The sequence below is a fragment of the Rana temporaria genome, chromosome 12 (genome assembly GCF_905171775.1).
Source record: "Rana temporaria chromosome 12, aRanTem1.1, whole genome shotgun sequence".
NCBI classification, from domain to species: domain Eukaryota; kingdom Metazoa; phylum Chordata; class Amphibia; order Anura; family Ranidae; genus Rana; species Rana temporaria.
Window position 1 is genome coordinate 143,769,193 of NC_053500.1, and position 27,274 is coordinate 143,796,466.

The 27,274-nt window shown below is 43.9% G+C and overlaps 1 protein-coding gene across 2 annotated transcripts in view; it reads right to left on the reverse strand.

Annotated features, from left to right (window-relative positions):
* The window catches only part of B3GNTL1 (UDP-GlcNAc:betaGal beta-1,3-N-acetylglucosaminyltransferase like 1), a 258,592-nt gene that overhangs the window by 187,720 nt on the left and 43,598 nt on the right, over positions 1-27,274 (reverse strand). For both annotated transcript variants that reach the window (XM_040331079.1, XM_040331078.1), the window contains one exon: positions 6,455-6,520. In XM_040331079.1, the coding sequence (XP_040187013.1) occupies positions 6,455-6,520 (66 nt within the window). The remainder of the gene's footprint in view (positions 1-6,454; positions 6,521-27,274) is intronic.

A 27,274-nucleotide genomic window follows, 5' to 3' on the forward strand; every position in this document is an offset into this window, starting at 1 on the left:
ATTCTTTTCTATTCTATTTTAAACTATTCTATTATATTCTTTTCTTTTAAGCAGCCTAAGTAGGAATCATCATCTATTTGTTTTTATTGTATTACAGGTATTACTATATATTATATATTACTAAAACCTTGATTTGAGAGCGTTTTGCAAGACAAGCAATTTTTTTTTTATAAATTTTGACTTGATATACAAGCGATGTCTTGATATAAGAGTAGCGTCATGTCACAACTGAGTGTAAAAGAGAAGCGAGGCGCGTACACACGGAAATTAATAAACGGCCTTGATCAATATGTTCCATTTCTATCGGATGTTTTTTGCACCTAGAATGCTGGCGTTTCTTTTTGGGGCTTCTTTGTTGGTAAAAGCCCCCAAAAAATGAGCATGGCAGATGGACTGAGTAGTTCCTGCGGTCAGTATTTTCGCCGTTCCTCTGAGTTCTCTGGGCTCCAGATGTGTGTTACGACCAACAACTGCAGGCCATTAAAGCGTGGATGATGTTGCAGAGTGAGTAAATCTTAGGGTAACCGTAAACTTCTAGCAGTGGAAACAATAGGACAGGTGCAAGCCGTTCCCTGCTGATCCAACTTGAACTACACGATCTACCGGACTTTATATCAGCGCCCGGGCGCACAAACACGCTATGACAGACTAGAACAGACCGGACAAACGTGAGAAAGCCAAAGCCATACATAACTCTGGAATCTGTACAGAGAAATAAACGTCCCAGGTGCCTTGTGAAAGAATACAAACCTAAGAAACAAAGGTTCAGCTGTCCTACCCTAATCTCACAATGTGCCCTGGTTCTTTTTTCTTTTTTCTTGTCTTATAACAGGCTACACCTGTTACAATCAAATTGTATAATTACCTTTAGATCTACCAACAACAACAAAGATGTGAGATCTTATAAAGTTGGATAAAAGTTGAATGGGTTGGTGAATTCATTGTCCTCACACTCCAAGAGTTGTTGCTAAATTTGAAGGAGATTGTAGAATCAGAATGTAGACCATGTGATTAGCTTTACAAAGTGACTTCACCATCGCCAACAGCCACTTATCACACTCCAATGTCTAACTGCCATTTTCCAGAGCAGCTATCAATCTGACCAATGGACACAGTATACGAAATAATGCCAAAAAAAAGATCCTTAGAGGAATCAGGACCTCCTTCCTCCTGCTGGTGACCCCTCTAGTGATATAAAGATCTATATAGAGAATTAGGACCTCCTTCCTCCTGCTGGTGACCCCTCTAGTGATATAAAGATCTATATAGAGGAATCAGGACTCCTTCCTCCTGCTGGTGATCCCTCTAGTGATATAAAGATCTATATAGAGGAATCAGAACCTCCTCCCTCCTGCTGGTGATCCCTCTAGTGATATAAAGATCTATATAGAGGAATCAGGACCTCCTTCCTCCTGCTGGTGACCCCTCTAGTGATATAAAGATCTATATAGAGGAATCAGGACCTCCTTCCTCCTGCTGGTGACCCCTCTAGTGATATAAAGATCTATATAGAGGGATCAGGACCTCCTTCCTCCTGCTGGTGACCCCTCTAGTGATATAAAGATCTATATAGAGGAATCAGGACTCCTTCCTCCTGCTGGTGACCCCTCTAGTGATATAAAGATCTATATAGAGGGATCAGGACCTCCTTCCTCCTGCTGGTGACCCCTCTAGTGATATAAAGATCTATATAATAGAGGGATCAGGACCTCCTTCCTCCTGCTGGTGACCCCTCTAGTGATATAAAGATCTATATAGAGGAATCAGGACCTCCTTCCTCCTGCTGGTGATCCCTCTAGTGATATAAAGATCTATATAGAGGAATCAGGACCTCCTTCCTCCTGCTGGTGACCCCTCTAGTGATATAAAGATCTATATAGAGGAATCAGGACCTCCTTCCTCCTGCTGGTGACCCCTCTAGTGATGACTAAAAATCTATATAGGATAATGAAGCCTTTTTTCCTCCTGCCGGTGACTTTTGAAGAAAGGGGGTCAGGTACAATCTTCCGTACAATAGGGTTTGTTGGCAGTGCCTTCAAATATTAGCCAAACTTTTAAACTTATGATGTCTTCATTTGGCCCATTGCGGAGCATTTGCAGACTCTTAATTTGTAACACAAATGAACTTGCAGGCAGTAGCACACTGCAATGGTTAGCAGGGGCCCTTGGACAGCCGCTATTGTGTAACATGTTCCACATTGGTCATACAGTCCCGGGCTAAGCACACAACTGGTCTCCAATTGAAGTCACCATCCTCGCAGAATTATTTTCCCAGCAGGATAATTTTCACTGAACCGTGAGCCCTCGTTCATAGCCAAGTTCTGGTGGTCTGAACGGAATACTGGAACAAACACTACCACCGCTTATTACACCCAAATGCTGGGAAAGCTTTGAGTAGTAAAGTGTGGTAACAGTGTGTGGGAGTGAGAGAAAATGAAAATGGCCGCCCTTCGGAGTGCCTAAACTGTTAAACGTGTAAAAGTCTCCATCCTGGGTCAGATATTAGTCGAGAGGACTAGATTTAGCTCGCTAGCGCGGGCAGCGCAGTGTTTAGCACTCTTTACTTGGAGCACTGGAGCCCTGAGCTGGAATCCCGACAAGGATACTATGTGCATCAAGTATGCATGTCCCTGTATGTACAGTATGTGTGGGTTCTGTCTCAGAAGGAAGGGGGAGCACCGTGAGCTGTCTGGCAAATGAGACACTGCTGAACTTTGTGTAATTTCTGAACCCCTGGAGCAGGTGGTGGACTTTAAACCCTGTTTTGGGACACGGTTATGCTGGCGGTGAGCCATGGTTGTTGTTTTTACTAATTTTAGATCGAGAATCTACAATCATACACTCCTGTGGCCCCCGATGAAGGTCTTTTGTTTGCTCATTAGACCAGAAACGCGTCGGGAAATTCTTACCGCCCCCTGAAGAGTGTTTTTATTCTTTATGTTGTTTTACACTGGGTATTTTTGTTCTAATTTTTCTTTTTTTCTTTTACACGGGACACACTCTCGTCCCTGGTGTTACCTTTCTGTACGTTTGTTTATTAATTGTACCTGCTCCAGAATATAATACCTTGATATTCAAGGATCATTCTGTAAACAAGTGTCAATCCAATTTTGTTTGATCCACTAGATAAATATTTTTTTCATCTAAATCCGGAGTCTGGCCTTGAAAGTCCCACTCTGGGGGTATTCTTTCTGTGTTCTATTGAATAGAATGGGACGCGACTTGTCAGGCGGCTGAGTCGCCTGACGAGTCGCCCCAGTGTGAACCGGCTCTATACACAGCAGCAGCATTCTGTGCAAAAGCTACACATCAATATTTGTGTTCACACAGATTAGCACGGATCTTACACACAATGACACAAATGCAATGTTTTGACAGACCGAGTGTAAAACAAAAAATAAAAAAATGGCATGCATAACATATTTCTGTTTAGTGATATCTAAAAAAATACACAAAAAAAAAAATGATGAAGACCTTCTGCAGAGAGGAGGAACTATTTAAAAAAACGTGTGCTATGCGACTTTGAGTGATCCTGGAAAGTAGATTCCAGAGAGGAGGTATAAATAACTTCGCCTTTATCGCGCTTTTCCGTCCAACCAGTACTGATTATGATTGCTCTCTGAGGAATGCTGCGCGGTATTTCGGTCTGAGCGCCGACACCTCGGAGCACAAACATGCAGACCTTTTCTTTTTCTTTTTTTCTACACATTTAGAAGCTCGACCTGCTGACTGAGACACCAAAATGAGGCACAACTGCTTCTGTCACCCCATAATCACAGAAACGTCCCTCGGCACATACACTCTCACCCGCCCATGCATTTTATCACACATGCTCACCTATTCTCAAATAAAAGCAGTCACTTGTGCTACAAAACTTGGCCGCGCCTCCTCCATCTCCTGATTGGCTCACTCGCTGGAAAAAAAGTACCTTAAAGTGGATGTAATTTTTTTTTTTTATGTAACAATGTAGAGTGTAAGATTTCCTATCATCTGTGCCCAGTGTTGCCACACAGAGGTAATCCAGCTCTGAGCAATCCTCTTTTATTGTTCAGTGAAAATTAACAGTCTTCCAGATAAAAACCTGTCTAAATAAAAAGTCCTTTCCTCTCTCCTTACTTTGAGTGACAGGTTATTTACATATCTAGCTTGCACATGTTTATCATATGTTATGTTATGTTTATCATAATATGAGGTGATCCACAGTATAAAAAGTGAGAAATCCACCCCTTCCCCACATAACACATCCTGGTAATATACAATGAACTGTGGATCACCTCATATTATGATAAACATAACATAACATATGATAAACATGTCCACGTTGTGGCCATCATTGCACAATAGCCAGGATGCGCAGTGGTTAATAAAGGAATACTACTTTGGATGTCATCCTGAGTGCCGAACATCCCTTTCCTTATTCTGGTACGTTGGAGGTGTCAGCAGCCTCATGGTCTAAGCCAGTGGTCTCCAAACTGCGGCCCTGGGGCCAGATGTGGCCCTTTGCCTGCCTGTATCCGGCCCTTGGGGCACTATTCCTCTTACTGTAATAAGACACTTTTCGCCCAACTGACACCCAACAGTGGGGCATCATTTCTCCCCCTGACACCAATAATAGGGCACTATTCCTCCCAATGATACCAACGATGGGGCACTATTGCTTCCCCCCAATACCAAATATGGTGATGTTTATGATGCCTGGAAAATCTCCACTACCATTGGCCACAGTCCGGCTCCCCTAAAGTCTGAAGAATAATAAACTGGCCCTTTGTTTATAAAGTTTGGAGACCCCTGCTCTAAACACTGGGAGGAGCTTTTATGTGGGAAGGTTGCGGCACCTATACACCTGTTTTCATTGGTTACAGAGGTTATGTATGAGAAACTCTACTCCATGTCTCCTGTGTGATATTGCTTAGCCATGACAATTTTCAGTCACATTGCCAGAAATTATTGGGTTGTGTGTGACTAGTAAACCCACATCCACATGTGGCTGATAAACCCGTGGCAAACCAAAAAACAAACTAAAATGTGAGCCCACAAATGAAAAGGTCGCGTAGTCTCGGTCAAAGGATTTTGGAAGACTATTATGGAGACAGTTGATGAGCCGTCTCCTGGTGCCAATCCTCAAGGACATCGGCCTTTGTTAGAGATTACATTCCTAATACTCAGCACTTGTCAGGGGACGCGGTACTGTAATGACCTACAAGTGCCGACTGTCTGGTGCTCATTTTTTTGGATCTTACAATGAATGTTAAAAAAAGTTTTATCTTTCAAGCTATAGATTAAATTAAAGGTGTCAAAAATCTTGGCCAACCTAATATGAGAAAAAAATAAATAAAAAAATGCATAAATAGAGGTTTACCATGAATGTAGCTACCGTGGAGATCAGGGATGGACTAGCCATTGGGACTACAGGGAGTTTCCCGGTGGGCCGATGGCTCAGTGGGCCGGCTTCAGTGACAGCGGCCTGGGAGTTCCTCACTTCTGCCTAATCTTGTCCCATAAGGGGGGGCACCAAACTGATTCTTTGCCCCGGGTGAAATAATGTCTAGCTTCCCCACTGGTACTGCCTATAAGAGTACCAGTACCAGCCGTTCTACTCTAATAAAGAGTGGCTAGTGAAGGTGGAGAGGGGGCTTGGGTGGCCGGGGGGGGGGGGGGGGGGGGGTGCAGGAGTTGTCCGGCCGCTGTGGGAGAGACCTGTCATAGTGGGCCAGTCTGGATGAAGTCCAGGGCCAAATTGTTGTCCCAGTCCAGCCCTGGTGGAGATCTCCTAAACTGTGCAGCCATTGGCTCCCGCTGCTGTCAATCAAATCCAATGACGCAGCTGCCGGAGGGCGGGACCGAGTCATACACTCTGTGTCTATGGACGCAGAGTGTATGAGACGGAGCGCGCCCACAAGGTAGCTTCCCAGAGGGGGTTAGCTATTGTGGGGAGGAGCTGAGAGAGCTGCCGTGGGACCCCAGAACAGGTGGATCGGGGCCACTCTATAAAAAACGAACTGCACAGTGGAGGAAAGTATGACATGTTTGTTATTTTTAAAAAATAAAAAATTTACCTTTACAGCCCCTTTAACCACCAAGAGAACACTTTGCATGTGGAAGAGGGCCGTTCTAAACCCAACTTTACAGAAAAAGTTGAGGACTGATACAACTTCACCTGCCTATAACATCGCTGTCCTTCGAAGTTAGAGAAATGGGGAAGTTGCACACAGAGAATTATGAGACTACAAATGCAGGTACATTGATAAACATAACGCCGGCTGTTTAGGGAAGAACTAGGCATCACATGAAAGTTGATATAATTACCACGGATTCACCGACCTGTGGGCAAGATTTAGGCATTCTAAATTGGTCTCTTACCAATATCACTGTTTGAGGGATCACTTCATTAGTGCCCAATGATACAAAAGTCACTTTAAAAAAAAAATCTTATGAGAGACTCCGTCATACTCACACTCTTCGGGAGAGGAACAGCCGCCTCGTACTGCAACCTGACTCTTTGTGGCATCATCACATCATCCTGCAAGATAACAATATGGCATCAAACATCTAAAATAATAAAGAAAGAAAGATGGCGCTGGCCACATACAAGGCCAATTTTCAACTATTTATGGATTGCAAAAGTGGACAAAACTATATTATTGGCATCTACAGAAATCCATTCAGTGTACATTGAAATATTTAACAACCGGACATTGCAGGGTTACCAGGGGCAACGCCTTATGTCACCATTGCAACCAATGCTAGACATCCCCTTCCCCCATGCACATTCCCTATATTCCCAGTTATTGATCCCAAGAGCTGACACTCCTCTCTTCATATATAATATGTACACCCCCTCCCCACCCTGTATATGATGTACTGACCCCAGGAGCTGGCACTCTGCCCTTCCCTCTTCATCAATAATATGGTCACCTCCCCTGTATTTCCAGTACTTCTCCTGACCCCAAGAGCTGACACTCCTCTCTTCATATAGAATATGTACACCCCCCTTTCCCACCCTATGATGTACTGACCCCAAGAGCTGACACTCCTCTCTTCAAATAGAGTAATATAGAGTAAATAATAAATATCCCCCTTTTTTTTTTTTTTTTACTTTTTTCTCAGTTTAGGCCGATATGCATGATTAGGCCAACATATTTTTGGTTAAAAAAATAAAAATAAATGCAATAAGCGTAATTTAATAATTTATAATAATTTTTTTCAATTCAGTAATTTTTTTGTTTATTTTACTTTCAAAAATACAGATTGAAACATTTCCAGATACTTCCTCAGTTTAGGCCAATATGTATTCTACATATTTTTGGTAAAAAATAAATAAAAAAATCACAATAAGTGTATAATTATTGGTTTGCGCAATAGTTATAGCGTCTACAAAATAGGGGATACTCTTATGGCATTTAAATTTTTTCATTTTTTTACTATTAATGGCGTCGATCTGCGATTTTTATTGTGACTGCGACTTTATGACAGACACACTTTTGACACATTTTTGGGACCATTGTTATTTTTACAGCGAGCAGTGCTATAAAACTGCACTGATTACTGTGAAAATTACACTGGCACTGAAGGGGTTAACCACTAGGTGGCGCTGAAGGGGTCAAGTGTGTCCTAGGGAGTGATTCCAACTGTTAGGGGAAGGAGCTACAAGTGAGACGTCAGCGATCACAGGGAACAGTAGATTCCTGACGTGTCACTAGGCAGAACAGAGGAATGCCTTGTTTACAAAAGCATCCCCCTGTTCTGCCTTTGCCGACTGCAATCGCGGGCCGCCCAAGAACATTGAGTTCTCGGGACCGGCAGGGGCACACTCACGAGGCACGCGCGCCCGATGGGTGGCAAATTTAAAGGGACGTACAGGTACGCCCATTTGCCTACCCTACCGGCGTGCGGCGGTCGGCAAGCGGATACAGCATGTCCATGGATGGGAAATCTGAAATGTAAGGGTCACACCATAACCTGCCAGAGAAGAGAAGTGCTGGCACAAAGAAACAAAAAAATAATCCAAGTCCTCTAAAAAAAAAAAAGCACTGAGGAACCCAACATGTCTGAAACTGCACTGTGGTTATGATACCAGTTTGGATAAAAACCAATGCCTTGTGGCGTTCTTAAATACGAGTCAGGAGGTTCCAGGCACGAGGGGAATCGTGCAGCTGAGCGCAGTAAAAAATGCAGAAGTGGCGGAAGTGATTTGAGGAAGTTGTTGATTGATATAATTCTCTGTGACTTTGGTTTGACCTTTAACAGGTTTATAGAACGTTGGCGATCGGTGTGCGGAGGTCAGCAAAGAATCCTCCAAGCACACCCTGGCTGATTCTACAAGCTGATTGTGGCACCGCACAAACTGCACTCACCAGTGCTCAATAGCGCACAAACTGCACTCACCAGTGCCCAATAGCGCACAAACTGCACTCACCAGTGCCCAATAGCGCACAAACTGCACTCACCAGTGCCCAATAGCGCACAAACTGCACTCACCAGTGCTCAATACCGCACAAACTGCACTCACCAGTGCCCAATAGCGCACAAACTGCACTCACCAGTGCCCAATACTGCACAAACTGCACTCACCAGTGCTCAATACCGCACAAACTGCACTCACCAGTGCCCAATACCGCACAAACTGCACTCACCAGTGCTCAATACCGCACAAACTGCACTCATCAGTGCCCAATACCGCACAAACTGCACTCACCAGTGCCCAATACCGCACAAACTGCACTCACCAGTGCCCAATACCGCACAAACTGCACTCACCAGTGCTCAATACAGCACAAACTGCACTCACCAGTGCTCAATACAGCACAAACTGCACTCAGCAGTGCTCAATACAGCACAAACTGCACTCACCAGTGCTCAATACAGCACAAACTGCACTCACCAGTGCTCAATACCGCACAAACTGCACTCACCAGTGCTCAATACCGCACAAACTGCACTCAGCAGTGCTCAATACCGCACAAACTGCACTCACCAGTGCCCAATAGCGCACAAACTGCACTCACCAGTGCCCAATACCGCACAAACTGCACTCACCAGTGCTCAATACAGCACAAACTGCACTCACCAGTGCCCAATACCGCACAAACTGCACTCACCAGTGCTCAATACCACACAAACTGCACTCACCAGTGCTCAATACCGCACAAACTGCACTCACCAGTGCCCAATACCGCACAAACTGCACTCACCAGTGCCCAATACCGCACAAACTGCATTCACCAGTGCCCAATACCGCACAAACTGCACTCACCAGTGCCCAATACCGCACAAACTGCACTCACCAGTGCCCAATACCGCACAAACTGCACTCATCAGTGCTCAATACAGCACAAACTGCACTCATCAGTGCTCAATACAGCACAAACTGCACTCGGCAGTGCTCAATACCGCACAAACTGCACTCACAATACGAGGTTCCACTGTATTCTTATTATTATACAGGATTTATATAGCGCTAACAGCTTGCGCAGCGCTCTGAAGGCAGACATTACCGTTGGTACAGGAAGAATTGGAGGGCCCGGCTCGTTAGAGCTTACATTATGGCTCGGGTGCCAGTTTCATGATAAATAGACACTTTCTCTTCATTTCTACACCCTCCCCAAACTACTTTCAGCTGAAAACTGATGCCATCCATTGCAGTCTAATGCCAGCTGTCAGAAGAACAGATACTGCGAGACCAAGCAGGTGCCACAGCTGGGCGGTGCTGGGAAAACACCAGTGACCCCGCAAAAGCACAAGGGCAAAAGGTTAAGTGATGTGTCAGCAAACCTTTAGACCTTCCGGATGGAATTTCATCTTTAGGTTACACTCTTTAACATTTGCATGATTGAAAAATGCCAAAAAAACAAAAAAAAGTTAAAGGAAAGAGGAAGCTGTCCTCTTGTTCTATCTGGTCAACGTGCAAATAGTAAAAGTTCCACCAACAACTGTTCAGTGAACTTCCACTTTCTTCTCTTGGCCACGAAGCTCTTTATCTAACTTTACTTACTGCCATGGTTTTGGAGGTCCATTTTAACAGCTCTAATCTGATAGAAGAGCAGCATATGGCTTTACATGGAGGAAATGTTGTAAATCAACAAAATGTATTTAGGGAATTGCTAGGAAAAAAAAAAAAAGGGAGAGCAGCTAGGAGTAGCCTTAAAGCAAAAACTAAAATGTTTGATATCGATCATCTACTCAGGCAACCAATGGGCGCTTCTTCTGAAATGCAGGGTGCACCCACTCACCCCGTGTACTGCTTTCCAACTTCTAGGTTAAGCCCCCCCACCACCTTCGTACCCAATGAGAAGGCCTGAGTGACAAGTAAGTGAGCTCTTCTTGGTTGGGCAGTGAATGAAAGTTTTTTTTTTATATATATGGATAAGGTTTTAGCCAACTCCATTCCTATTCTCATTTTTATCTTTTTATTTTTGTTCTCCTTACCAGTTATTCATATACGAGAGGGCATTCACATCATGGGAACAAGGCTTGCTTTGTCTCCATGCCAAAGTTTGGCCATCAATTGCAGTTCCAATCATTTACATATCGAGGCTTGGCCATCAATTGCAGTTCTGAGCTTTTCCATATCAAGGCTTGGTCATCAATTGCAATTCCGATCTTTTCCATATTGAGGCTTGGCCATCAATTGCAGTTGCGATCTTTTCCATATCGAGGCTTGGCCATCAATTGCAGTTCCGATCTTTTCCATACTGAGGCTTGGCCATCAATTGCTGTTCTGATCTTTTCCATACCAAGGCTTGGCCATCAATTGCAGTTCCGATCATTTCCATATCAAGGCCTGGCCGTCAATTGCACAATTGCAGTTCCGATCTTTTCCATATCGTGACTTGGCCATCAATTGCAGTTCTGATCTTTTCCATATCAAGGCTTGGCCGTCAATTGCAGTTCCGATCATTTCCATATCGAGGCTTGGCCGTCAATTGCACAATTGCAGTTCCGTTTTTTTCCATATCGAGGCTTGGCCGTCAATTGCACAATTGCAGTTCCGATCTTTTCCATATGGAGGCTTGGCCATCAATTGCAGTTCCGATCATTTCCATATCGAGGCTTGGCCGTCAATTGCAGTTCCGTTTTTTTCCATATCGAGGCTTGGCCATCAATTGCAGTTCCGATCATTTCCATATCGAGGCTTGGCCATCAATTCTTACAGGGAGTCCCGGTTCTCCTTTTACAAGGAGACTTGGCCCTTATTCTGCCTTACATTGGTGTAGAGCAGAGGTCTCCAAACTTTCTAAACAAAGGGCTAGTTTATTGTCCTTCAGACATTAGGGGGGCTGGACTGTGGCCATCCTGAATAGAAATTGTCCCAACATCAGTTGGAGTAAACAATGCCCCATTTTTGGTGTCATTGGGAGGAACAGTACCCGATCTTTGGCCTCAGTGAGGGGAACTGTGCCCCATCACTGGTGTCATTGGGAGGAATGGTCCCCCACCATTGGTGTCATTGGGAGGAATGGTGTCCCATTATTGGTGTCATTGGGAGGAACTGTGCCTCATCATTGGTGTCATTGGGAGGCACTGTGCCCCATAATTAATGTCATTGGGAGGAATGGTCCCCCATCATTGGTATTATTGAGCGCCATTGTTGGTGTCATTGGGAGGAACTGTGCCCCTTCGTTGGTGTCAGTGAACAAAATACTGGCCCGAGGGCCAGATAAAAGCAAGAGAAGGGCCGCAGGTTGGAGACTACTGGTGTAGAGGATGTGCTTTTTCCCCTCCTGGAAATTAAAACGCAGTTTTGATAGCATGTAGATCCACCCACATGTAGAGTTTCCCCTTCTTGAATAAAGTACAGTGCCTTAAAAAAGTATTCATCCTCCTGCTCTCAAGCTCCCTCGTCTCCTCCTCTAATGCGGGTCTCTAGGATTTCTCCAGAGCCTCTCCCATCCTCTGGAACTCGCTACCTCAACCTGTCCGGCAATCCTCTACTCTTGCGACCTTCAGGCGATCCCTGAAAACTCATCTCTTCAGGGAAGCCTATGACGTCTCCAACTAACCTTTTACCACTTCCATCAGCTCATTCCCCACAGTTACAACCTTTTGTACCACCTGCAGAGCTTTACAATATCAAAGGGAGACAATACAGTTATAATACAATAAAATACAAAAGGATCAAGAGGGCCCTGCTTAGAAGAGCTTACAAATCTAATAGGGTGTGGAAAATTTCATGGGGTATGAATACTTTTACAAGGCACTGTAATTAAGTAGCGTGGTGACAAGCATGGCTTCCACGCCTCCAATGAAGTCAGATTTGACGAAACACAGTTTTTGCTTGTGACGTCACCACACACACTGGAACCAGGAAGTTGTCAGATCGAATACCTGGATTGTTATTATGAAGTGCTTGTGAGTGGCTAGTTATACATTTTTTATGTACCTCTTAAAGCCTGATTGGAAAACTCCCAGGATGTTCATGTTACTGTTCATCTTCACCATTCGAGGAGCGACCTCTCAAATTCTGAGTTCAGAGCTACTTCGTCATGGGCGAGAAAGCATAAATCGGAGAAACTTCACTCCTGTAGTGGCGGAGGTGAACAGTAACAGCTTGGCCTTTATAAAGCAACGTCCTGGGAGTTTTCAGGTCAGGCTTCATGAGGTATGTAAATTGACTACACCAGCTGCACAGGGTGTTTTTATGTACAGATGTCCCTTATCTGCAGTTTTTGTTGGGAAGGGTGAACTATACCTTTAAACTCAAAATTCATCATTTTGCTTCATCATCATTTGAACAAGCTGCACCATCTGGCAAATGAACGCCTTGCATCTTTATAACGTTATCTCAGCCATGTGGGCGGCTGAACTCCTGACCATAACACATTGCGTAACGCAAAAAAGCACAAGTGATGAGTTCTCTGCCACACCTAATGAGAAACTCAACAAAAGTTGGAGACTGCGAGACCAGCTCTTTCCCGCGGGAAATAACAAGTAAGCAAAGCTGACCGGGGTATCGGCAGTGAGTCAGACCTCTGGCCCGGCAAGCGGTGGGGATGGTTGGACCATGACAGGGAAAGTAACACGCTGCCAAGCTCAAGATTTGTTTTCTGGATCAAATCTGCAGATGTCTGTAAATGACTGAGTCATCCAAAGTTTTTCTCCATGGAAATGAAAAGGAACACTCAGGAAGAAAGAGAAAACAAAATGTATCACAACAGATATCGCCTCTCTGATGCTGGCAATTTTAATGCCAAGAAAATACTTACATTGGCCTTTTTTTCCCACCGTGACGTAGACCCCCTTACAATTACCAGCCAATAAAACACTTTCAATAACTGAAATGATTGTAGGTAATACATATACTATATTGTCAAAAGTATTGGGACGCCTGCCTTTACACGCACATGAACTTTAATGGCATCCCAGTCTTAGTCCGTAGGGTTCAATATTGAGTTGGCCCCGCCCTTTGCAGCTATAACACCTTCAACTCTTTGGGGGAAGGCTGTCAACAAGGTTAAGGAGGTGTATCTATGGGAATGTTCGACCATTCTTCCAGAAGTGCATTTGTGAGGTCAGGTACCGATGTTGGAGAGAAGGCCTGGCTCGCAGTCTCCGCTCTAATTCATCCCAAAGGTGTTCAATCAGGTTGAGGTCAACCAGCCTACAAAGTCACTAGATGGAGCAGGCTCAGGCCCGGTGTACCCAGCAATTTCAAACTTATTGGGGAAGCCCCTATATTGATAGATAAGGCGCTCAAGCCTAAAAGTATTACCAAGATTTTTAATCCACTCACTTAGCGTAGGTGGGACATCAGACTTCCAGTGAATCAAAATGACGCTATGAGCCTGAAAATGGCAGCTCCCGTAGCTCCAGAGAATCCAATATGCCTAAAATACAGTGTTTGGGGTCAAGCGGTATGTTAACTGTGAACATCGCTTATCCATGTCTTTATGGACTTTGCTTTGTACACTGGTGCACACTCATGTTGGAACAGGAAGGGGCCGTCCCCAAACTGTTCCCACAAAGTTGGGAGCATGAAATTGTCCAAAATGTCTTGGTATGCTGACGCCTAAAGAGTTCCCTTCACTGGAACTAAGGGGCCAGGCCTGACCCCTGAAGGCCAGTCAAGTTCCTCCACCCCAAACTCGCTCATCCATGTTTTTATGGACCTTGGACTGAACGACAGTAAACTGGCCCTTTGTTTAGAAAGTCTGGAGATGCCTGGCCTAAGGAAAAGCATTGAATAGCAAAATTCTGATAAACCTTATAAAAAAAAGAAAAAAAGAAAAAGAAACTTGCATTGGATTGAACAATAGACAGACAGAGCTAAATTCAAAGTTAGAAACACAAGTCCATCAAGTCCAACCTATGTGTGCGATAGCATCTTGAAGAAAATTCTTCGCCCTCCAAGCCTTTCTGATGAAGGTTAACATCAACCGTCTACCAAGATGTATGCCAATTTCAGAGCCGTAAAGCACCCGTTTAATTTACATAGTAGTAGTGTCCAGTAAACAGGTGCTCCACATAAAGTGGGCCTTTTGGTAACTACATGAATACATTAATTGATGGTTAAAGTCAAGTTAAAGTTATGGAAATAGACTGAGATTGATTTAAGCCAAATAATTGCTCCAGATAAGGGGGTCTCCAGTCTTTCCAAACAGGCTAGTTTGATGTCCTTCAAACTTTAGAGGGGCTGAACTTTGCTTCATTGAAAGTGGAAAAAGCCCTGGTGTCAGTGGATGTAACCTGGTGTCAGTAGGAGAAATAGTGTCCCATCATTGGTGTCAGTGGGAGGAATAGTGTCCCATCATTCATGCCAGTGGGAGGAAAAGTGTCCCATCATTGGTGTCAGTAGGAGGAATAGTGACTCGTATTAGTACAAGGAATAGTGCTCCATAGTTAGTGTAAGGGGGCGGAAGTGTGCCACATCATTGGCGTCAGTGGGAGCAATAGTAACTAGTATCAGTAGAAGTAAGAGTGCCCCATAGTTGGTGTCAGTGGGAGAAGGAGTGCCCCATTGTTGGTGTCAGCGGGAGGAAGAGCACCCCAAGGGCCGAATAAAGGCAAGCAAAGGGCCACATTTGGCTCCTGGGCCACAATTTGGAAAACCACTGCTCCAGAACTTAGCAATAAAGTGAAGCCTCACCTTGCAAAGAATACCCAATCACATGCAGGGGAAAAAAAAACACCAGTATTTTTGCTTGCACATGATTGGATGGTGGAAATCAGCAGAGCTTCCCCTCATTACTAAACTCTGAAGCAACTGCACTTGCAAAGCATACAGTCTATTTGCCTTTAGTAAATCCACCCCACAGTAAGCCAGTAACATACATGCATGCTCTGTGTTGTATGTACTGTACATGACAGGGTAAAAAACATGATGGGATACAGGTTTGCCTTCTGTTTGGTCGATAGGCCACCATAATTCAACGGGAAGCACTGGGGCCTTAAATTCAATTACAGTTTTTTCAGCATGACAGGCGTGAAGAGAGGGAATTTGGGGAATTTCTCTCGCAGAAGACTGAGTCACCGTTCCCCAAGGAGAATTTCTTGCTGGCGAAGGAAAAAGCAGCACAAATTTCAGCCCAGTGAAGGGCAGGCATAGATATGGTGGGTTCACAGGAGGCCTTTCCCATAGTCCACACCTGTCAGAACAGGGCAGATCGGGCCTCACACACCAGACTAGACTACAGATCCAGCTGTGCTCTCGGGGAGTCGAGGAGACCTAGCAGAGCTTTACTACGTGTAGGATAAATGTAGGTTTTTACTGCTGTCCTTTCCTTGCGAAAAATAATGGTTGCCCGGACTGGCTGGTTAAGTTGCTTCAATGGGTTATCAGTGAGCTATAACAAGGATGCACTAACTAGGCTTCAACTTCCCTTCCTGAATGCCTGTTCCAGGTCAGTGATTTCCCTGGTCTGTTTTTTGTTTAGATTGTCCAAGGTCCCTGTTTTGGCAAATCAAGGGATAGCTGCAAAAAAACCCGATATAGTGAAGGCTGCAACACTGGTTCAAGGCTTTTTTCTTAGCTGGTCACACCGGAGCGCAAAAGTGGGATAAACGGTGATCTGGTTAATAAAAAATATAGATTTTTGTGATAAAAGCGGAGTTCCACCCAAAAATGGAACTTCCGCTTTTTGGAATACTCTTCCCCCCCCCTCCTCCGGTGTCACATTTGGCACCTTTCAGGGGGGAGCAGATACCTGTGTGATACATGTATTTGCTCCCACGTCCGGGCATAGATCACCGCGGTGATCGCTGTGTGACCTTCGCCACGTCCGGTGCCTACTCCCCCCCCCCCACTGTCTTCTAGGAGACACACTGGTCCCATTAGGATTGCGCAGCGCGACTCACGCATGGCTTCACTTCCTTATTTCCTTACCAAAGATGGCGGCGACAGCACCCAAGAGCCGAGGGAGAGATCGGCTTCGGGTGCCAACATCGCGGTCAGTTTTTCTTTGTTTCGGTTATAAACTTTTGTAAAATAAGTACGTTTTCTCCTTCACGGATTGATGCTGATGAGGCTGCATTGATGGGCACTGGTGAGGTGCCACTAATGAGATGGCACTGATTGGGAACTAATATGCAGCACCGATGGGCACTCATAGGTGGCACTGATGGGTGGCTCTGGCAGGCATTACTGCTGGGCACTGATTGGCAACCCTGGTGGTCCTGGGTGGCATCCCTGGTGGCCCTGGGTGGGCATCCCTGGTGGTCCTGGGTGGGGATCCTCGGAGGGCTGCGCTGATAATGAATCGGCGCAGACCCCCCCCTCCCATCAGGAGAGCAGCCGATCGGCTCTCTTCTACTCACGTCTGTCAGCGCAATTGGAGGAACAGCCGATATACGGCTCTTCCTGTTTACGCCGTTATTGGACACAGCTGATCATACGGTAAAGAGCCTACGTCAGAAGCTTTTTCCCGAGATCGGTGATGCAGTGTGTCAGACTGATACACCACACCAAAGATCACCACGCGCGATCGCGGGTTATTCCTGCTGGACGTCATATGACATCCAGATAGGATAACTTAACCACTTTGCGCACGTCATTCTGTTAAATGGCGGCCAGGAAGTGGTCAAAATCTTCATTGTGCTATTAAAAATCGAAAATTTTACATTTCTGAACCATTTCATTTCATTGTGGCCCACGACCAGTTACCAAATCACTTAAGTGGCCTGCACTCTTCAAAAAGGTTGAACACCCCTGGCTTAGAGATATCAGTTTGTTGAATGGGTTTGGATATTCAAAAGCTGAGAAAGAGAAAGTTTAAAAAAAAAAACACAAAAAAATATAAAAAAGGTGAAAAACGAATTTGGATAAGAAAGATGACCTTGACGTGTTACCAGAACTCTTCTGCAGCTGTCCTTGGGTGGGAATTTTGGAGTTTAGTAAGGAAAAGTCCCGGGGGGGTCAATGATTCATTAAACCCCAGTAACCAGGGGCTTTCCAAACTTATGTAATTTAATTGACAAACGAGGCAAGAAGTGCCTCTGCCACCCCCAAACTGACTCATTGCTTTAAAAAGGGCTGAAAGGAACTGAAAGTCTGTTATGTATTACCATCTTACCATCAGATAGAAAGTACAGATAGATGAAAAGCCAGAGAGAACAGACCCCTGGTCTGAGCCTTGCCTCTTGTGCCATTATTAACCCCTCTTGTGCCATGATTAACCACTTCAGCCCCGGACCATTTGGCTGCCCAAAGACCAGGCCACTTTTTACGATTCGACACTGCGTCGCTTTAACTGACAATTGCGCGGTCGTGCGACGTGGCTCCCAAACAAAATTGGCGTCCTTTTTTTCCCACAAATAGAGCTTTCTTTTGGTGGTATTTGATCACCTCCACAGTTTTTATTTTTTGCGCTATAAACAAAAATAGAGCGACAATTATGAAAAAAAAAAATCAACATTTTTGCTATAATAAATATCCCCAAAAAATATATACATATAAAAAAAACATGTTTAGGCCGATACGTATTCTTCTACATATGTTTGGTAAAAATAAAAAATAAATCGCAGTAAGCGTTTATTGATTGGTTTGCGCAAAAGTTATAGCGTCTACAAAATAGGGGATAGTTTTATGGAATTTTTATTTTATTTATTTTTTACAAGTAATGGCGGCGATCAGCGATTTTTATCGTGACTGGGACATTAGGACGGACACATCGGACAGTTTTGAAACACATTTTGGGGACCATTGTCATTTTTACAGCGATCAATGCTATAAAAATGCACTATTTACTGTAAACATTACACTGGCAGTGAAGGGGGGGCCCTGAAGGGGTTAAGTGTGTCCTAGGGAGTAATTCTAAACGTTAGGGGGCGTGAGAGGGTCATCTAGGGAGAACGGGGAGATGTTGTGCTTCCACTGACATCTCCCAGTTCTTCAGCTCTGTGACCCGATCGTGGGACACTGGCAGACATCGAGTCCGCGGGTCTCCCGGGCACGGTCCCTGCGACAGGGTCGTAAGGGAGGGTTGACGTGCGCGACCACACGGCAGCAAATTAAAGGGGACGTGTATATATGCCCATTTGCCCAGCCGTGCCATTCTGTCAACGTAGAAGTTTGTGGGGCGGTCGGCAAGTGGTTAAATTTTTTTCTATACTTCTGTGTTCTACAGAATACATAACTGCCACCTTTTAAAAATGCAGGAAACATGTTATATAGCATTTAACACACAAAGGAAATTATGCCAAATGTTGTGCTCGGAACTGTAATTATCTGTAGAGTCTTTGTGCCTATCAACAGCAACTCCCACCAGAGCAGACCAGGAGCCTATGACGCAAGCACAGGCTTAGGCAGTGATGAGAGTTGTTCTCATGTTGACCTTGAGATGTAAAAGGTGTTTGTGCGGCCCAACGGAAGACAGTCAGAGACCATGCAGATGGTTTGGCCAACTCATGTATTTCAAGGGCAGAAGATAAGGTATACGAGACTGAAACAAACGGCTGCTTCTCATCCCTGATAGGGGTTTGGGTCACAATGTAATCATTTTGTTTCCAAAGAATAACATGGGATACTTCTCAAGGCCAAAATTCTGGCTCAACAGATGCCTCGCCAAACCTATCCAACAATTGTACCATTATCTTCGTTTCTAGTATAGTCAGCAATCTGCTGCAATTGAGCAAACTAAAAACGGTTGAGAGTTTAATTTTGACTTGCCGCAACGTAAAGACGCTAAAGCTGAACATAGACAAACGGGTTCGATGTTTTGGCAAAATGTGACCACTCTTGAGCATCGTGCCGACCAGCAATGGAATGGGCGCATTGGAAAGCCATCTGCATTTCATATAGGGTTGATCTTTCACCACATATATGTACTTGTGGGCTAGGTGCAGGAGAAGCAAAGACACTGAGGCCAGGAGGGCAGCAAACAATGTATTGAAGAACTGGCAGAACAGTTACAGCAGCGTGGAGGGAAGAACGTTCATCCAGAAACTTACAGTCAATGCAGCGAAGAATCAATGGTAGTAGGCCCAAGCTGAAGGTAGCGCCTGACAAGGGAGGTGGAGTGCGGCGTGGCCCGATCCAACCCAAGAGGGAGCTTGCGAAAGTGTAGACCAGGGTTTTTTATTTAAAATGTACGTTTTTTTTCCTGAAACTCCCCTCTTAAAATGAAGGTGCGTGTTATTCGCCTGTGCGCGTTATATGCCGATAAATACGGTAATGCTATACAGATTCTATTGTGATTTTTTTTCTGTATGGAATATGAAATGCAACAACAATAATTGTAATGGGACTGTAGGGAGAAGAAATAGGGAAGCAGTGAAGTGTAAATGGTCTATAATGGAAGTATTCTCTTGCATTGCATTTGACATGTTCCCTACATCTGTCAACTGTAAAATACACACAGTCTCTATTCACACCTGTAGCATATCCGCGGTCTTTGACTAACTCTTGTAGTGCGATTGTGGTCTCTGACCATCTCCTGTGGCATGGTAGCAGCATCAGACAGTCTTCTGTACAATTTCCTGTTTTTAATATTGGTAATGTAATGAGGGCGCACTTGAGGCCACCTATATTTAAAGTTGTAGATCACTGGCCCATGGATACAAAAATATCCAAAAATCAACAAAGTTGGGCAAAATATTCATATATGCAATAGACGATGAACCATAGGTGGTGAAGGATCTCTTGTAAGCATACGTGTGCGCAGCCCATTGCATTAGGGATCTGCTCCCCAAAGCTCAAACACACACGCCTTTCTCTGCAGCCTCAGCTGCACTGGACAGCGAATGAATGGGAAAGTGCTCTGTGCTGAGCGGCTTCCTGTTCATTCACAAACTGAAGCATAGTAGAACACAGTGAGTGAGTGTGTTCACTGTGTTCATTTAGGAAAGGAAGGAGCTGGTAAATTACATATTTACTAGCCACTCCCCCCCCTCCTCCATCCCGAAACATCCCGCAGCAGCTTGGGCGAGAGGAGAGATGAGAAGCCAGCAGCACTGCGGGGCATGGGGGAGCCTAGGCAATAGGGGGAATCAGAACGGCACATAGTGATTAGGGTGTGCCCAGGCACTCCCCCTGCGCACACCTATGCTTGCAAGTTTGATTCTACTGAAAAGTTGACTGAGCACAGCTTCTTGCAACCTAGGTCTCCTACCAGAGCACACACAGCACCGCCGTGATCACCCGGGCCCCTTTGAAAACCATTGCTTAATTGCCCTTGGGTAGCAGACAACATACTACAACTATGAGCCACTAGCTAATTCTCTCACCTCTCTTTGACTTCCAGGTTTTACAGAATACTGATAGTGGGGATGAATATGGCCCTAATCATGCACCTTGTTGATGCTTTCAAAGCATGCAATGGCCTAAATACTGGACCAGCCTGTGCTTCTTTAGTGGCTGTAGGAGCCAAATGAGTCGGATTATCGACGAAACGCGTTGAGCTTTTAAGGATGCAATCCCCCCCCTCTTTTCCATCGATATTTTTATGAATTCATTGTACATCACAAGGTTTACTCCATGATACTTATGAACTATTAAAAAGTGCACACCACACACCGGATGGACTGTGGGTGTCTATAATAGTGCAGTGCCACGTCCTAAATATATTGAAACAACGGATGATGGGGATGGACAAAAATGGACTTTGTAGGCACCAATTGTAAAAGTATGAATACGTTTATTGATACAATGCCCAAAGGGGTTATTGGACCAACAATAGAATAAATTAAAACATTAAAACAAAAGAACAACACAGTAGCAACTGTGCTTAACAGCAAAATTACTATCCAATAATGATCCAAAAGAAGGCATCAGATCTCAGAAGAGATGTAATGACTATCGTGCATAGTAGGACGCAGAAAAGCTTGACATGTTTCGCGGATACCGCTTCTTCGGGAGCTATCAATAATTCATACAATGTACTGAGTTATATTTAAAGATGGGTAATCTTAAACAGGATGATGATGATTGGTAGTGTATTCAGGACTTCCAAGAATGCCTCATTAGTATCCGAGGTGGAGCACATCTATTTGTCGGCTACGAGAGGGTGAACCGTGGCCCGATAGGTTAAATGTATGAGGGTGGTTGAAAACCAAAACAATGATGAGACAAGATGTCCCATAGGGTTTAGAGGGTACGTCTAAGGTAAGTTTTGGCCACATAGGTTACCACAATGGCTGAATCATTGATGTGATATCACCAAGAGGACATTCATGTCATCTACAGATGACACACTCACCTATCGTCTTTCATCAGACTACACTGACTCCCTTCATGAATGTCCTCTTGGTGATATCACATCAATGATTCAGCCATTGTGGTAACCTCTTATATTGTGTTTTAGCCTGCCTCATTTAAAGTCCCATACTTTATTTTTTGGTAGGAGCCAAATTAGGGAGAAAATTATGGAGTTAAAAAAGAAGTATGGGTTTGTTTGTTTTCCCCCCAATTTATACTTACCTAGGTGGATGCAGCATCTGTCCCCCGGCGTCTCTGCACTGAGAACCGAGCCATTGGGTTGGTTCTCTCGCTCAATCAGCAGCTCTCCTGCTGTGCTCCTCCACGCTCATTGGAGCGCTGAGCTGTGGAGGGGGCGGGGAGCTCAGTCCAGGCACCTGGTGGATCCAGACTCCCAGAGTCGAGATGACGCAATGCCTGTACTGATATTGGTGACGTCAGCAGAGAGTGGACTTCAGTCACAAGACAGAAAAAGGGTCACAAGAGTGCAAAACTAATTGCACTCCTGTGACCCATAGGAGAAGCCCAGACAAACAAGCTCAGGCTGGATTTCTCCTTTAAGGAGAATTTGCTGGAGGACTAGTGTCTTAGGAAGCTGGGCTGGAGGAGGATTCCTTTCACTGAGGAGTGTTGCAAGGAAGCAGCTTGGGGAGCGGTCTCATTTATTTATTTTTTACATTTATTTTAGGTACTTCAGAGCAGACAGCGGTAACCGATAATCACCAGCTCTCTGCTCAGGGAGCCCTGAGAACTGAGCGGTCGGCGGTGTTTGATCGCTCAGTTCTCAGTGTTAGAGCCAGAGGGGGAAAGATGCAGCATCCACCTAAGGAAGTATGATTCTGCAAAAATAAAAAGAAAGAAAAAAAAAAAGCCATATTTCTCTTTTAAGGCTGCTACTGAAGGACTCTGCTTGAGAATGTGTCCTCCAATACTTGACATGTGTAATATGTTTCATTCCTAATTCTTTCTTTTTTTTACAAATATTGACAAATTCGTTAATTCAGAAATATCCGCATTAACGAAAACCCGTTTAACCACTTGCTAACTGGCTAACGCCAATATACTTCGTCAGAATGGCACGGCTGCGCAAAGCAACGTACCTGTTTTTGGGGGATATTTATTATAGCAAAAAGTAAAAAATATTGAATTTTTTTTCAAAATTTAAGTTTTTTTTTTAGTTTATAGCGCAAAAAATAAAAACCGCAGAGGTGATCAAATACCACAAAAAGAAAGCTCTATTTGTGGAGAAAAAAAGGACGTCAATTTTGTTTGGGAGCCATGTCGCACAATTGTCAGTTAAAGCGACGCAGTGCCGAATCGCAAAAAGTGCACTGGTCAGGAAGGGGGTAAATTCTTCCAGGGCTGAAGTGGTTAATTAATTTTTCCAAATTATAGAAAATTCCTAAATTCGGAAAATGCCTAAATTAGAAAATCTGAAATAATAACTAATAATTACTTAACTATTACTAACCAATAAATTATAGGTATTGGAATTTCCTTTCAAATTTGGCTGTTAATGAACGTAACGAATACAAATTTATCCGAAGTTACAAATTATCCGAAATAACAAATGCTGCATTTAAATGAATGGAACGTAACCAATTAATAATAATAAACAACAATAATACTAAAAACGTTTTATTATTATTTATTAATAATTTGTTTGTTTAGAAGCGGCATTCGTTATTTCGCAACTTCGGATAAATTTGTAATCGTTATTTCCATTAAAGAGCCAAATTTGAAAGGAAATTCCAATACCTATAATTTAATAGTTAATTATTAGTTAGTGATTACTAACTATTAAATTTTAAGTATTGGAATTTCCTTTCAAATTTAGCGAACGTAACGAATACGAATTTATCCAAAGTTACAAACTATCCAAAATAACGAATGCCGTATCTAAGCGAACGGAACGTAACAAATTATTAATAAAAAATAACAATAAAAATGTTTTATTATTATTTATTATTAATTTGTTATGTTCATTTGTTTAGATGCGGCATTATTTCGGATAATTCTGATAAATTCGTATTCATTACGTTCATTAACAGCCAAATTTGAAAGGAAATTCCAATACCTTTAATTTAATAGTTTTTAGTTAGTTATTCTTTTGAATTTTGGGATTTTCTCTTTCTTATTTTTGAATTTTCGAATTTACTAATTACCCCCCAAAAAAAACACAAAACACAAAAAAAAAAAAAACCCTCACAAAAATAAGACTTTTTAGGCAGTTCACATACCTGCTTTTGTTTTGGAGTATCCCCACACCCTCATCCCTCCTCTCACCCGTGTTCAAGTACTGCAAATAAATCTTCAAGACAACGCCCCTAAATTGCCGCTCCAGGTAGGTCCGAGGGTGCTGGCAATGCACATGGCAATTAGGAACAAAAGATAATTAGGACAGCCACACTCCAAACCAATGTAGCTTTATTGTAAAAAATGTAAACAGGCACTACAAGTCACAGCAACGAAACCCAGGACAGCTGACGCATTTCACACTTATAGCTGGATTCAGGTAGGGGGCGCATCTTTGCGGCGGCGTAGCGTATTTACACTACGCCGCCGTAAGTCAGAGAGGCAAGTACTGTATTCACAAAGTACTTGCCTCCTAAGTTACGGCGGCGTAGCGTGAATAGGCCGGCGTAAGCGCGCCTAATTCAAATGAGGGTGTGGGGGGCGTGTTTTATGCATATTAACTGTGACCTGACGTGATTGACGTTTTTTACGAACGGCGACATATCCCAGTGTGCATTGCGGCAAAGTACGCCGCAAGGACGTATTGGTTTCGACGTGGATGTAAATTACGTCCAGCTCTATTCACGGACGACTTACGCAAACAAAGTAAAATTTTCAAATTTCGACGCGGGAACGGCGGCCATACTTAACATTGGCTACACCACCTAGGGGGCATCTTTATCTTTAGGCGGCGTATCTCTTACGGAAACGGCGTATCTTTACTGCGACGGGCGCACGTACGTTCGTGAATAGTCGTATCTAGTTATTTACATATGTTACGCCGAACTCAATGGAAGCGCCACCTAGCGGCCAGCCTAAATATTGCACCCTAAGATACGACGGCGCAGGCTGTCGTATCTTAGATAGGTTTAAGTGTTTCAGTGGTTTCAGTTTGAGAATACACTTAAACTTAGGACGGTGCAGATTCAGAGTTAGGTCGGTGTATCTACTGATACGCCGGCCTAACTCTCTCTGAATCCACCTATTAGTGTTTACTCATAACTTAATAGCCTAAAGTGAGCCTCTATCACATGATGTAAAGGCTCCTTCCACACATGGAGTTCTGTGCAAACTGAATGCCTTCTCATTTCCATGCGGCGAGTGTTGAGTACTTGCCTAGTTTTCTCCCCTGACCGACGCACCCAATAACCCGTGTACACTGTGGGATCTGAATGCAGGTTTCCAGACAGGAGTTTCTGTAATCCTGAGCGGTTTCATCTGCACACCTGTGAACGCACGGCATCCCAAGGATCTTTCGAGGTGTTTGTGTATTAAGTACATAAGAGTAGAACTACCAAGGAAATGACTTTCACAGAGGTCCCTTTTAACTCCTCAGTAAATATCCCGCTGTGTTTGTACGGAGAAGTGCAAACAAAGAGGACAATTTATTTGTAATTTTTTTTTTTTTTTAAGGAAAATTTTACGGGATCCCATGAGCACGAAGCCTTCGCCGGTGCCAATCTGAGAAGGGGCGGTTTGAGGATCTTCCAGGAGCCAACGAATATATGAAGATCAGAAGACGGGGGAAGAATCTGAAGCAAAGACATTCATTGTTCTCTGGCTGTTTGATGTTACAGGTTGCAATATTTAATAATAAAGGCACCAGCGAGGATAATTACCGCACAATGGTGGTATGTGTTCAGGCGCACGTGTATGCGATCGTGCAGGTGCACGCTAGCTCTGCACATCTTCTCTCTGCTTTCATAGTACAGCTTCAATTATAAGAAGCCTTTTCAGGAGGCCATACAGCAACATTAATAAAACCGATATGATACCCTGTCCACTTTTAGGCGATCCCTGAAACCTCTACTCTTTAGGTACATCAAAAAAGTGAAACACAAAACGTGCACAGGGTGTACACATGGTCCACCTCCAAAGAGAAGGGACCCTTGCCCTGATCCCCCGGGGCGTTAGGCTCCAAACGGGGACTGAGGTACTGTCAGGTTCGTTCTCTGAGCTGGCTGCTCAGATGTTGGCTAATTGCCAGCTCCTATCTCTCCGAACTGATTAACCTGTTGATGATCCTGCTTGTCATTCCTGCCTACTTAAGCCTTCCGGCTCAGTTGCTCTCTGCCTTCGCCTTGGTCAACATCGCAGAGAATCTCCTGCGTTCCTGTTGAAGACTTGCTTGGCTGACGTTCCTTCTGGCTCCTGATCCTGCTTGCAAAGCTCCCAACTGTCCCTGATTTGGAGCAATGTCCCTCTGTCCCCCTCATGTTGGTCTGATCTATATAGATGTATATAAAATGCACTTTTTATCCATAAAAAAGTGTTTTCCAGCACTCAACCTTTCATCTGATTTTTAAATCGCTGCATTTGTAAATTCAAAAAGCCAATATAAAGGAATAGTAGTGGTAAAAAAGCACTTGTGGGTTTAACCAATCTAATTTTTGTTGTACAATTCTCCTTTAAGGGGGAGTCACAAGGGGGTGTGTCATATGCCTGCATACTTTTGCTGATAGATGTCCCTCATTCCATCTCAAAAAGTTAGGAGGTATGCGTTTGCTGTTCTACTACGTTCCTCTCTGGCTCAGCTGACTATCCGAACCGGTTCCTGAACTCTGGCTATGTTTTGACTACGCTTATTCCGTTAGTTTTTTTATTATTATTATTATTAAACAACTGTGATTTAACTGTACTTCTGTCTCGGTCCGATTCATGGTTTCTGACAGGTACTTCACATGGTCCATCTGTCCGAAACCAGGCGGACCCTGTTCTCTGGGAGACCTGACGAAACAGACCACCCCAAGAACTAGGTCAAAAGGCCATGTCCACAACCTCACAAGACTTTTCAGGGCAGGCCCGAGGACCTCCACCCTACTCAAACGTAAAACAAAGTGTACATCCAACCAAAAAAAAAAGAGAAAGTGACAAACACACAAATAAAAGTGGGGGGAAGGAAAGTGGAGAAGGTGTAAAGGTGGCCATTTGTGGCAATCAAGGGGGAAAAAATAACCAGTAAGATGTTTCCATCAAACAATCCACACATATGCTTTGCTTAGCTGTGCACAGCCTATTGCATTGGGGTGTGCACCCCAAAACTCAAAGCAATAGACGGTGTCAGTAGGGCAGAGATTGGTCAGTAGGGCAGTAGACAGTGTCAGTATTTTATTAAATTTTTTTTACATTTTAGGGGGGCATGGTGAAATATCAAGGGTGAACCGGAGGGAATCTGCACCACACAGGGTGATTGGGGTGTGCCCAGGCACACCTGGCACACCCTGTGCCCACGCCTATGATGCTTTGGTTTACATCTTTACATGAAAAGTTTGAAGAGACTTTATTGGTAACAATCCAAAAAGTCTGACATTGTAGTCATTATAGTAGTTGCAGACCGAAGTGTCTAAAATTCCTATAACACGCGTCTGAAGAAAATCAACCACATTCCTTCTACATACCTTTATTAAATTTAAC